Source organism: Anas platyrhynchos, chromosome 23 (assembly GCF_047663525.1).
Source record: "Anas platyrhynchos isolate ZD024472 breed Pekin duck chromosome 23, IASCAAS_PekinDuck_T2T, whole genome shotgun sequence".
NCBI lineage: Eukaryota > Metazoa > Chordata > Aves > Anseriformes > Anatidae > Anas > Anas platyrhynchos.
The window spans coordinates 4425156-4437992 of record NC_092609.1 but is presented as its reverse complement, the minus strand read 5'-3'; the positions used below and the strand labels follow the sequence as shown (position 1 = coordinate 4437992).

General features: G+C 61.8%; 1 protein-coding gene across 1 annotated transcript; it reads left to right on the top strand.

The window, feature by feature from the left end:
- The first annotated feature begins 1358 nt into the window (after positions 1–1358).
- On the top strand, positions 1359–9942 carry LOC119714837 (STE20-like serine/threonine-protein kinase). The gene is given in 18 exon segments (XM_072027241.1): positions 1359–2128; positions 3217–3381; positions 3491–3539; positions 3723–3872; positions 3963–4035; positions 4360–4554; positions 5090–5171; positions 5259–5369; positions 5472–7409; positions 7524–7654; positions 7739–7862; positions 8124–8354; positions 8357–8519; positions 8633–8757; positions 8837–9022; positions 9107–9232; positions 9327–9440; positions 9564–9942. Coding segments are annotated over 18 exon segments (4215 nt in total). The 5' UTR covers positions 1359–1981; the 3' UTR covers positions 9669–9942.
- Positions 9943–12837: the final 2895 nt, after the last annotated feature.

Here is a 12837-nt window from a genome sequence, read left to right as displayed (position 1 = left end):
GGCCCCGCATCGCTTTGCCCGCCCCGTGCCTCAGTTTCCCCTTGTGCGAAGCCTCCTGAGGCTCGCGATGGGTTTGGGAGCCACCCAGGTGCCGCTAGGGGCCGGTGTCAGGCTGGGAAACGGCGAATTTAAGGCTGAGCCCCCCCGGTGGGGGCCAGTCCGCGAGGGAAAATCTCCCCCCAGTGGGTTTGGGTTTTTACCACCACGCTCGGGGGGAAGCAGCGAGCGGCTGGGGAGGGGTCGAGGCAGCGCTGGGGTCGTCGGCGTGCGGAGAGGTGGCGGGGGGCAGCCCTGGGCAGAGCACCCCGGGGTCCTGCCGTGGGCTGCTGGGGGTAAACGGGAGGGAAATAAGGGGAAAAGGGGGAGGGAAGAAGGGAAAAGGGAGAAAAAGAAAAAAAAAAAAAAGGGGGGGGGGGGAGGAAATAAGGGAAAAGAGGTGAAAAGGGGAAAAGGGGAAAAGGGGAAAAGGGGGGGGGAGGGAGAAAAGGAAAGAAGTGGAAAAGGGAAAAAATAGGGAACAGAAAAAAAAGGAAAGAGAAAAAAAAGGAAAAAAATTAAAAGGGAAAAGAAAAGAAAAAAAGAAAAGAAAAGAAAAGAAAAGAAAAGAAAAGAAAAGAAAAGAAAAGAAAAGAAAAGAAAAGAAAAGAAAAGAAAAGAAAAGAAAAGAAAGGAAAAGAAAGGAAAAGAAAAAGAAAGAGAAGAGAAGAAAAAGAAAAAGAAAGAAAGAAAGAAAGAAAGAAAGAAAGAAAGAAAGAAAGAAAGAAAGAAAGAAAGAAAGAAAGAAAGAAAGAAAGAAAGAAAGAAAGAAAGAAAGAAAGAAAGAAAGAAAGAAAGAAAGAAGAGAGAAAAGGAAAAGGGGACAAAGAAAAAGGGGAAAAGGAAAAAGGGGGAAAGGCAAAGGGAAGAAAGGGAAAAAGGGAAAGAGGAAGAAAGGAAAAAGGGAAAAAGAAAAAAGAGAAAAATAAAAAAAAAAAAAAAAAAAAGGAAAGAAGAGAAAAAAGGGAAGTGAAAGGAAGGAAAAAAAGGAAAAGGAAAATCAGAGGTGCAAAGTGAAAGCCTGGCTGCTGGCTTTTCCTCCGGGAAGGAAAAGCTTTTGTCTGCGGGTGCAAGCAGGTTGGGGGCGGGTGAGGGGGATGTGCCCACAGCCCCTTGGGGTGTAAGTGGCCACCAGCGGGTTTGTTGTGGCCCTGGGACCCCCCGAGCTGCCCCCCACCCCCCCCCATGGTCACCTCCCCAGGGCCAAAGCCACCGGGCGCATGGTCACGGAGCTGCCCGGTACACATGGGGAGCACAACTCGATGAGATCTGTCGTAATTAATGATGCCGTGATTAATGATGGCAATGAATTGATTACACCCTGCGGCAGCCCAATTAGCGCCGTGGAGCCCAAGGAAGCCCCCACGGGGCCGTGTGGGGCCACCCCACACCTCTGGGCACTGTTTCAGCCCTGCCCCACCAATTCTGTGCCCCTGACCCGGGGGCTCCCTGTGGGTCCATCCCATCTCCATGCCCTTGGGTGGGTGCCTCGAGCCCACCCTGCTCGGTGAGGGGGGGGCGTTGTCAGAGCAGCAAACCCACCCTTAACGTCCCCAAAATGCTTGGGGACAAGGGGACCCATTGGCACGAGCACCTGGGTGCGTGCACACCTGCTGCGTGGCGATGGAGCCGCGCACGGGGGGGCACGGAGACCCCCAAAGCAGGGGGGTGTCTGCAGGGGGCGGGTGCAGGCAGCACCCTTGGGTGCCCCTACACACCCCGAACCCCCACCCTGGGGCAGCGCAGCCTCTTCTCTACGGCCTCAGCCGCTCAGCCTCCGCCTGCAGCCTCCGCACATCCTGCGCCCTCCGCGAGGCCGCTTCCTGAGCGGGGCAGGAAGAGCGCGGGCTGCCACGGCGCCTCGCAGGGCAGCCCGAGACCCCCGGGGCGAGCCCCGGCCCCATGCATGGAGGTGGCCGCCGGCCCCCCCTGAGCCCCCAGCCCCATGGCTTTCCTCCGGAGGCTTTTCCGTTTGGGTCCGGAGAAGAAGAAGCCCAGGCGGTGCGAGCACGTCAAGCGGGACGTCGACCCCGAGGAGGCCTGGCTGGTGCTAGGCGAGCTGGGCGATGGGGCCTTCGGCAAGGTCTTCAAGGTAGGGGGGGGAACGAGCAGCCAAAAACCACCACCGATCCCCAAGGATTCTGGAAACGCGCTTTTTTTCTTCTCTTTTTTCCTTCTTCTTTTCTTTTTCTTCTAAATTTTTCGTCTTCCACGCTCCATCAAGCGCGGAGCTCGTTGCCATCCTGCAACCAGCCAGAAACCTTCAAAATGACCCAAATTTCTAGCGGGGGGTGGGAGGGTGCAGGTCCCTGAGCGTTGGTTCAGCACAGCCCCATCCACACCGCCCAGCGTGGGGGGAGCCCCGGTTCGGGTCCCTGCGGGACGCCGCTCACCGCCCCCAGTTCACCGGCGGGGCGCAGCGGGGATGTTTTCCTCCTGCACCATCACTGCCACCGCGGTGCAGAGGCAGGAAACCCAATTTGCTGCTCTCTGGCCCCAAAGCAGCAGCAGCCACCTTCCGGCACCGGGGCTGGGGGTGCACGATGGCCCCGCTTCTAAACCATCCCCTTCCCTTTGGCACCAGCTCTTTGGTTTTTTTTTTGGGGGGGGTGGCCGAGTTCCTCTTTGTAGCACCCGGTGACCCGGGGTGGGCGCCAGGCAGCAGGGATGGGAAAAATCCCCCTCTCCCCCCAGCCCCGAATCCATGCAGGCTGCTGCTGGGGTGGGATGCAGCACTGAGGTGCCCCTTAAAATCTGCAGGTCCTCCCAGTGCCCCCCCAGTGCTCCCCAGCACCTCATAGTACAATCCCAGTGCCCCCCAGTGCTGCCTAGAGACCCCCAGATCCCTTCCAGTGCCACCCAGTACCACCAAGACACCCCCCCAGTGCCCTCCTGGTGTTCCCCAGCACCTCACAGTATAATCCCAGTGCCCCTCAGTGCTTCCCAGAGCCCTCCCAGTATCCCCCAGTGCTAACCCCTCACATACAAACCCTGTGCTCCCCAGTATTGCCTCAAGCCCCCAAAGTGCTCCCCATAGCTCCCCAACAGCCCCCAGTGCTTTCTGTGCCCCCTATTGCCACCGAGAGACCCCCAGCTCACCCCCCAGTGCCCTCCAGCAGCACCCAGAGCCCCCAGGCACACTCCCAGTGCCGTCAGGCAGGTGGAAAACCTCTCCCCCAGGCACAAAACAAGGTGACGGGGGCATTGGCGGCGGCGAAGGTGATCGAGACGCCAAGTGAGGAGGAGCTGGAGGATTACGCGGTGGAGATCGAGATCCTGGCGGGCTGCGACCACCCCAACATCACCAAGCTCCTGGATGCGCTCTACTGGGACGGGCGGCTCTGGGTGAGCGGCGGGGACACGGCGGGGGTGAAACATCCTTGGGGACAGGGGGTTGGGGCTGGCAAAGGCACTGTTTCAGATTTTGGGTGGATAACTCAGCTCTTTCCCGCAGATCTTGGTGGAGTTTTGTCCCGGCGGGGCTGTGGATGCAGCGATTTTGGGTAAATAAATGCGCTCCGGGTTACAAGCGCGCTTATCAGAGGGGTGGGAAGGGAGACTGGCAAATTTTGAGGTATTTTGGGGCAGGTGTAGGACCTGCAGGAAGGCTCAGGGTGCAGCTGGGGTGTGGGGGGGGGTTCATTAGAGTCCTCATTAGCGGCGGGGTTCATTTGTGCTGCTGGCAGAGCTGGAGAAGGGGCTGACGGAGGAGCAGATCCGAGCGGCGTGCAAGCAGCTCCTGCTGGCGCTGCAGTACCTGCACGGCTGCAAGATCATCCACCGCGACGTGAAGGCTGGCAACGTCCTGCTCACCCTCGATGGGGACATCAAGCTGGGTGAGCCCCAGGGGGATGCGAGGACGGGACCCCCCCGGGGGTGATTTATGCCCCGAGGGTCCCCTCCAACCCCTGCTTTCTGCGCTGCAGCCGATTTCGGCGTCTCTGCTAAAAACTCCAGCACCATCCAGCGCCGGGCATCCTTCATCGGCACCCCGTACTGGTAGGCGTGGGGTGGAAACCCCAGGGGGGTGGTGGGGTTTTGGGGTGTCCCGAACACCCTGCACCTCCTGTGGCTGCTTGCCACCAGCTTCGCTCCTGCTGCAACCCCCAGAGCATCTCGGCCAGAGCCAGTGCCAGTCCCAGGCCGGGTTTCTCAATAACACAGAGAGGAGAGGGGTTGCTGGGGGTGACAGCCCCCCTTGGGCAGCTCTGGGGGTGTCAGAGGTCAGGTCTGAGAAGGGAAGCAGCCCGGGGTTGGTTTCAGAGGGAGGCGCCAGCTCCGGCACGGGTGGTCTTGGCCCCTTCCCCTCGCTCCTGTGCGCAGGATGGCCCCGGAGGTGGTGCAGTGTGAGACGTCCAAGGAGAACCCCTACGGCTACAAGGCCGACATCTGGTCCCTGGGCATCACGCTGATCGAGATGGCCGAGATGGAGCCCCCCCACCATGAGCTGAACCCCCTGCGGGTGCTGCTGAAGATCGCCAAGTCCCAGCCGCCCACCTTGCGTCACCCCAAGAGGTGGTGAGTCCCCCTGCAGCGCACGGGGAGTCCCCTGGGCTCACCCTGCACAGAGAAGACCTTGAGCTCACCACACTGAGCCCCGTCACTGTCCCATGTCCCCTAGTGCCACATCCACAGCTCCCGGATACCTGCAGGGATGGGGACCCCCCCACTCCCCCCGCAGCCCCTTCCAAATCTCAACCACCCTCCCTGTGCAGAAATTCCTCCTGACGCCCGATCCAACCCCCCCTGGTGCCACGTGCGCCCATGCCCTCACGTCCCATCACTTGTCACTGGTGCTGGGAGAAGCTGTCCCATGGGGACCCCGAGGCAGGGGCAGGCAGGGTGGGGTCGTGAATTGATGGATGATGTTGGTCGTGGTTCCTCCACGACACAGCACCGGGGGTTCCCATCACACCGTGACCCACGGCAGGTGGCACGGGTGGGCAGCACCGGGCTGGGGACCTTCTGCCAAGCTGTCCAACACCCCCCCCTGAGCTCCCTGGGGACCATGGCCCAAAGCAGCCCCCCCACGCTCATGGAGAACATCCCACAGGTCCGAAGACTTTAAGGACTTCCTGAGGAAATCCTTGGAGAAGAGCCCCGAGGCGCGCTGGTCGGCCACGCAGCTGCTGCAGGTGGGTGGCCCCCGTCCCCTCCCCACCCTGCCTGTCCCCGGTGGTGGCCCCCAGCCCCATCCCTGCTCATCCCCGGCTCCTTCTCAGCACCCCTTCGTGGCGGGCGTCTCCGACAAGCGGCCGCTGCGGGAGCTGGTGGCCGAGGCCCGGGCAGACGTGCTGGAGGAAGAGGATGAGGAGGAAGCTCCGGGCCCCTCGGTGCGTGAGTAGTGACCAACGCGCCGTGGGTGCAGGGGACGGCTCCCCCCCGAGACTTCCCATCAGCTTCACCTCACCTCCCTGCCACCGTCCATCCCGCAGCCTGTCCAGAAGCACGGAGGCTCCTCCTGCCCCCCATCCCCGAGGGAAGCCCTGCAGCATCAGCCCCCAGCCCCAGCGGGGGGGCTCAGCGAAGAGCCCCCTATCCAGACGGAGGTAGTGCCCAGGAGCAAGACAGCGTCTGGCGACTTGAAGTCAGCGAGGAGGAAATCCTCGCCCGTGCCCACGGGCTCCCTGAGGCTCCCCTCGAGGAAGCCGTCCGAATTCCTGAAGCTGATGCGGCGCAGGTCGCTCTTCGGGGGGGTCAGGGCCCAAGAAATGTCTCAGGAGCAGCAGCGGGGGGAGGCGAGCGGCTTGGAGCACTTGGCGCTGGGTGCACCCCAGGGGACAGCGGAGGCAGGAGGAGACATCCAGGGGTGCCAGCAGGAGGGCAACGTCCCTCCGGGGACCCCCTGCACCCCAGCTGAGCCCCCCCCGGGGCCAGGCCAGGAGGGAGACCTCGCTGAAACGCAAGAACCCCAGCGTGGACCCGGGGCTGAGGATGGAAGCCAACACACCGATACCCCAGCCATGGATGAAATGCCTGCGGAGGGACAGCTCACAGCCCCGCTGCGCCCCGTTTCGCCCCCAAAAATTGATGAGAAAAAGGAATCGAGGGATGCTGCAGCTCGTAGCCTGCCCATCCTGCCTGGGCCCCCAGATGGAGCCGATGGGGGCTGGTGTGGAGGCTCTGCCAAAGGGGTTCTGGGTGAGGATCCAGGAGGACAGAGGACAAAGCAGCACCCAAGCTGTGCTGGTGCCCACACCAAGCACCAGCCGTGGGGTGGCTCCCAGCTGGTGGCAGCCCTGGACCTGTGGCCCTTGGGGACCAAAGCCCGGAGCTTCAAGAAGCTCGCAGAGCATCAGTGCTGGGTCACGGCACCCTCACGAGGTCCAAAAGTTGAAGCTGGCTCCATCGGGGCTGGAGGTGCCCCTGGGAAGGACAGGGACGGAGCAGAGAGGGCACCCACGGGACCTGAGGGTGATGGGGAGCCTGAGGACACCAAAACAGAGGGGGAGAGGGTGCTGCAGGAGGGGGCATCATTGGTGCCCTGTGTGATGGAGGAGGAAGCTGTGGGGTCAGAAGTGCCTGAGGGGGGACAGGAGCCCCCGACCGGTCAGGGAGAGGATGGAGAGAGGAACGAGGGGGAGAAAAACTCAGCTGAGTGCGAGCCCATCGCTGGCTCCTCGGCCCTGGTTAGGCAGGAGGTTGGGGGGGAGGAGGAAAAAGCCACCAACAGCGATGAAACCCCGGTGGAAACTTCTCCTGGTGAAGCCCCGGTGCCGGCAGAAGCCCAGCTGGAAGATGAGACTGGGGAAGGGCGTCTGGCTGGAGACCCCAGTGCAGTGGGGGGTGCAGCCGGCCTGGCCGAGCCGATGCCAACGGGAGAGGAGCTGGAAGCAGCCCCTGCAGGAGGGGGACCTGCCGGTGAGGGAGCCCAGATGGCAGCAGGGGATTCATCCAGCGTGGAGATCCCGGGGGCGCTTAAAGAAGAAGAGAAAGGAGAGGACAGCCCCAGAGATTGCCAGCAAGGGGCTGCTAACGGGAACAGCTGGAGGGGACACGATGGGGACGACGGAGAGCTCGGGGATGGGGCACGGCTTGGAGATGGGGCACGGCTTGGAGATGGGGCACAGCTCAGAGATGGGGCACAGCTCGCTCCAGCTCCTGGAGAACCTTTGAGGGATGAAGAGGTGGGCGGCTTGGAGAGTCACGGAGCGGTGCCAGAGCCCCTTGGAGCACCCCCAGAGGCCACGAACACCTCGAGCGTTGCTGCTCTTGTCTGCTCCCTCGCCCAGGTGCAGAACGCACCAGACCCATCGGTCACGTCAAAGCAAGGAGAAGAGCCACCTCCTGCAGAAAACCCCGCAGCCGTACAAGGTCTGAGCACCCTCCCTGTGACACCGCAGCCCCCCCCCTCTGTCGGGGAAGCCCAGCAGGTGAGCAGCTTGCAGGCGACGCGACCCACGGCGCTGCCCCCTGCGCATGGGCTCCGCATTAGGTTTGCCCAATTTGGGGGTCAGCTGAGCTCCCACCGTTGCCCCCAGCCGCAGGACCCCCCCTCGCTGCGAAGGACGGTGAGGAAAACCCGCAGGTTCGTGGTGGACGGCGAGGAGGTGAGCGTGACAACCGCCAGGACGGCCAGCAGGGCCGGGCCGAGGGATGAGAAGACGCGCTCGGCTCGGTGAGTGGAGGGAGGCTGGGGCTGGGAGGGGGGCTTTTTCCAGGCTTGCGGCCCCCCTCCCGCCCCAACTCGCCCCCCCTTTAGGCGCCAGGAGCTCCGCGAGCTGCGGGTGCTGCAGAAGGAGGAGCAGCGTGCGCAGAGCCAGCTGGAGCAGAGGTTCCACCAGCAGCGGGAGCAGATGTTCCGCCACATCGAGCAGGAGATGACGGTAACGGGGACAGGGGATGGGTGCGACTGCGGGGTCAGAGAGGGGCGCACGGCCCCCAGCCCATGCAGGGAGGAGCTGGGGTCTCACTGCAGGAGATGCTTTTGGGGGTTCACTTGGTTCGGTGGCCACGTCCCCGGTTGTCCCAGCCCCATCCATGCAGTGCACAGGTCACTTTTTGGAGGGGACGCTGCCTGCTCTGTGACCCCCTGCCCGGGTGTCACCGCAGCCCCCGTTAACCCTTCCCCTGCCCCTGTGTGGCAGAGCAAGAAGGAGTACTACGACCGGGAGGTGGGGAGCTGGGAGCGGCGCCACCGGCAGCTGAAGGAGTGCCAGGAGCTCAAGTACACGGCCAGGCTGCGCGACGAGGCCAAGCGCCTCAAGGCCCTCCAGGAGAAGGACTGCAGGAGGAGGCTGCAGGAGCTGAAGGGCGATGGGAAGGAGGTGAGGGTCCGGGATGGCGCTGTCCCCCCCCGGCCATGGCACCAGGACATGTGCCACCGGGGACCATCTGCTGTGGGTGGCCGCAGGAGCAGCGGTTCCTGCAGCAGCAGCAGCAGGAGCTCAACGCGGCGCTGCAGAGGGTGGTCCAGGAGCACAAGAAGAAGATGACGTCCATCGACTGGGAGTGCATCAGCAAGATCCACAGCCTGCGACGAGGTGGACGGGGCTGGGAGGAGGAGGAGGAGGGCGCAGGGGTCCCGGGGAGGGGAGCTGGGGGGGTTGGAGCCTGGGGCGGGTGGTGGTCACGGCGCTGTGCTCTCGCCCGGCAGCCCGCGAGGCGGTGGTGTGGAGCATGGAGCAGGGGCACCTGCAGGAGAAGTACCAGCTCTTCAGGCAGCAGGTGACGGAGCAGCACGCGCTGCAGCGGCAGCAGCTCCGCAGACGCCACGAGAAGGTGAGGCCGGGGCCGGGCGGCCACATCCCCCCTACCCCCGGCTCCTCGGTCACCTCCTCGCTGCTCCGTCCTCGCGCAGGACACGGAGCGGGTGCAGCGCTTCCACCAGCTCGCGCTGGAGGAGCTGAGGAGCCAGCAGGCCCAGCAGCGGGCCCAGCTGCTGAAAAGCCAGCGCTGCGACGCCAAAACGCGCCTGGCCCTCTTCAAGGGCAACCTGAAGAGCCAGGAGGTCAACGGGGCCGAGCAGAGAGAGCTGGCCAAGCAGGTGGGGGCTGCCTGGGACACCAGGGGGGACGAAGCCTGGGGAGGGCTGGGGACGGGCGGCGTGACAGGGGCTGTCCCCCCGCAGTTCCTGCAGCAGGAGGAGAGGCGGCAGCAGGCGGAGGTGCGGCGGCAGCAGCAGCAGCAGGCGCAGGAGCTGCAGCAGCTGCAGCAGCAGCAGGCCGAGAACTTGGTGGAGCTGGAGCAGATGCAGGTACCGGGAAGCAGCCTTCCCGCGCCTCCCCAAGTGAATCCCTTCCACCTCTCCCCGAGTGAATCCCTTCCCCTTGCCACCTCACCTCTCCCAGAGGGAGAAGATGCAGCTGCTGGAGGAGCAGGAGAGGAGGCAGCTGGGGCGGCTGGACGAGGAGCACGCCATGGAGCTCAGCGAGTGGAAGCAGCGGCTGGCTGCCCGCAAGGAGGTGAGCGGTTCCCCCGCACCCGCAGCATCCCGAGCCCGTACATCCCATCCCCGGGGGTCCAACAGAGGGCTCCTTCCCTGCCACCCAGGGCTGGGACGCTGAAATGCTGCTTCTGTCCCGCAGATGCTGGAGGAGGAGCTGGGGAACGCGCTGCCAGCGCAGCGGCACGGAGAGCTGCACGGCACCCACGGCAGCAGGACCGGCCGCTTCTTCCACCTCCCCTCCTGACACTACGCCGGGGGTTTCGGGGAGAGGCAGGCGCCCTCCAGGAGCTGGGAATGAAGGACCCCAAAGGCTGCCCCAGGATGCTGAGGTGCTGCAAGGACCACGGGGGCGGCAGGCGTGGAAGCCTTCAAGCCCTCCTTGGTCCCTGCCATGCAGCCAGAATGGCCCCAAAGCCCCTCGGGGCAGTCACCCCCCTGACCCCAAAGCCACGGATACAGGGGCGTTGCCCTCCTGCCAGCTGGTTACCCCTCGAGGAAATACAGCCTTTAACAAAGTCCCAGTTTGTCGTTATTTTACTAAAAATCTCCTGTCTGTGCTGTGAGCTGCCAGTGTCCCCATCACCACCATCCCCACCACCACCATCCCAGAAACAATTTCCCATCACGATGATTTCCCATCCCAGCAATTTCCCATCCCAGCGCTGATTTCCCATTCCAATGATGCTTTCCCTTCCTGCCAGTGGTTTCCCATTATAACGAGAACTTCTTAACCCCAAATTCCCCATCCCAATGACTTCTTCTCCCAACCATTTCCCTCCCTGGGGTGGGCTGACCTTGGCTGGCCACCAGCTGCCCCCCAGCCACTCTCTCATTCCCCCAACCAGACTTTACACCACTGACGCCTCCCTCTGGGCCCAGTTCAGCCAGTTTTTAACCCAGCTCCCTTTCTGCCCATCCTTCAACACCTTACCCACCAGGAGCTGATGGGGAGCAGCCTCAAATTCCCTCCTGAAGTCCACGCAGACCATCCTGGCATGGCCTCCCACCCCATCGCGCTTTCCCATCCCAACAGCTTCCTATCTCAATAAACATCTGTGATCTCCCCCCTCCATTTCCCACCCCAATATGTCCCCATGCCAGCAATTCCTAACCCCAGTGGGGCTTTTGGGGGAAGGGTGACTTTTGGAGGGAAGGGATGGGACTGGTGGCAGCGGCCCTGGGACACTGGCATTTGTGCTGCCCCGTAGGGCAGTGTGTGCGGGGGGGGGGTGCTGGGGGCTGTTTCACCCTCCTGCTCTGCACCCTGGGGTGCTCCCAGCACGGGCTGGGGATGCGGGTGCTGGGGATGGGGGTGGCAAGGTGGGGATGGGGGTGGCAGAGCAGGGGTGGAACTGGGGTGAAGCAGGGCGCTGGGACTGGGGCTGGGGCTGGGGCTGGGGCTGGGATTGGGATTGGGATTGGGATTGGGATTGGGACTGGGATTGGGATTGGGACTGGGACTGGGACTGGGATTGGGACGGCGGTGCTGGGGCTGCTCGGCAGGGTAACGCTGCCCTCTTGCGACCGTCCCATGGCGCTGCCTCCTCCTCCCGGGCTCACCGGCACTTCGACGGCAGGGAAACGCCGCCGTGACCGGCTTCCTTCCTCGTTTTTTTATAGACAGGAGGGTTGGGGCAAAGGAGGTGCTTACAGCAGAGCCTGTCCCTTCTCCCAGGGACTCACCTCGCTCAGTTTAGGGCCACCGAATCTCAAGTGGGCAATGAACGGCAGCGTGAGGAGTTTTGCAACTTAATTCAGATGGTAAGGCCCCGTGGTGCGTTACAATGCCCCATGTATGAGTTAGGGATGGGATAAGGCCCCCTGGTGCATTACAATGCCTGTATACGTATGGCTGAGGTCAACTACATGAAGTTCAACAAGGCCAAGTGCCGGGTCCTGCACCTGGGGCGCAATAACCCCAAGCAGAACTACAGGCTGGGAGATGAGTGGTTGGAGAGCTGCCAGGCAGAGAAGGACCTGGGAGTGATGGTGGACAGTCGGCTGAATATGAGCCAGCAGTGTGCTCAGGTGGCCAAGAAGGCCAACGGCATCTTGGCTTGTATCAGAAGCAGTGTGACCAGCAGGGCTAGGGAGGTGATCGTCCCCCTGTACTCGGCTCTGGTGAGGCCGCACCTCGAGTACTGTGTTCAGTTTTGGGCCCCTCGCTACAAGAAGGACATGGAGGTGCTTGAGCGGGTCCAGAGAAGGGCGACGAAGCTGGTGAGGGGCCTGGAGAACAAGTCCTACGAGGAGCGGCTGAAGGAGCTGGGCTTGTTCAGCCTGGAGAAGAGGAGGCTCAGGGGCGACCTTATCGCTCTCTACAGATACCTTAAAGGAGGCTGTAGAGAGGTGGGGGTTGGCCTGTTCTCCCACGTGCCTGGTGACAGGACGAGGGGAACGGGCTAAAGTTGCACCAGGGGTGTTTTAGGTTGGATGTTAGGAAGAACTTCTTTACTGAGAGGGTTGTGAGGCATTGGAATGGGCTGCCCAGGGCAGTGGTGGAGTCACCAGCCCTGGAGGGCTTTAAAAGACGTTTAGATGTAGAGCTTAGGGATATGGTTTAGTGGGGACTGTTAGTGTTAGGTCAGAGGTTGGACTCGATGATCTTGAGGTCCCTTCCAACCTAGACAATTCTGTGATTCTGTGACATGAGGTTGGTGTGGGTGGGATCAGCGAGCAACTGCACCCACACCTTATATTACAATCACTCCTAAGCGTGGCTTCAATTGAAATGGGACACAAGCTTGATTGCATCGATTCTGACCTGAAAAACTTCACGGGCCTGTAATAATGGATGAGCAATCACAACAAAAGGTGCTTGAACTTTACGGGGGATGTGACAGGAACTGTAGAGCCCCCCCCCCCCAAACCCAATTTCTCCTGATCCACGCAGTGACCGTGAGCATTGCGGGGGGCTCCCAGCCTGGCCCCCAGCACCCCCCGGGTTGGGTCTCCCGCAGCACCCCCGGGAGCCCTGTCCAGTTCCTCACCTCCCTTATGGCAAGGGATTTTTCCTAATTCCTCCCTAACGCCCCCAATTCCTCCCTGATGCCCCCCCCGTAATTAAATCCATCTCCCCGTCCCATCACTGCACCACCTGACCCTGACCCCGCTCCCCAGCCCCGCCAGCCTGCCCAAGGCTGCCCCCCCCCCTCGGACGAGAAGTATTATTTCTTATTTTATTTTATTTCTTATTTTATTTTATTTTATTTTATTTTATTTTATTTTATTTTATTTTATTTTATTTTATTTTATTTTATTATTTTATTTTATTTTATTTTATTTTATTTTATTTTATTTTATTCTTTTTATGGGAGGGGCTTTTCCCCCAGCCCCCGGGGCGGCCATAGCGGCGCCATCATGGCGGCCGCCCCCGTCTCCTAGCAACGCCGGCCCTTCCTGGAGGAAGGGGC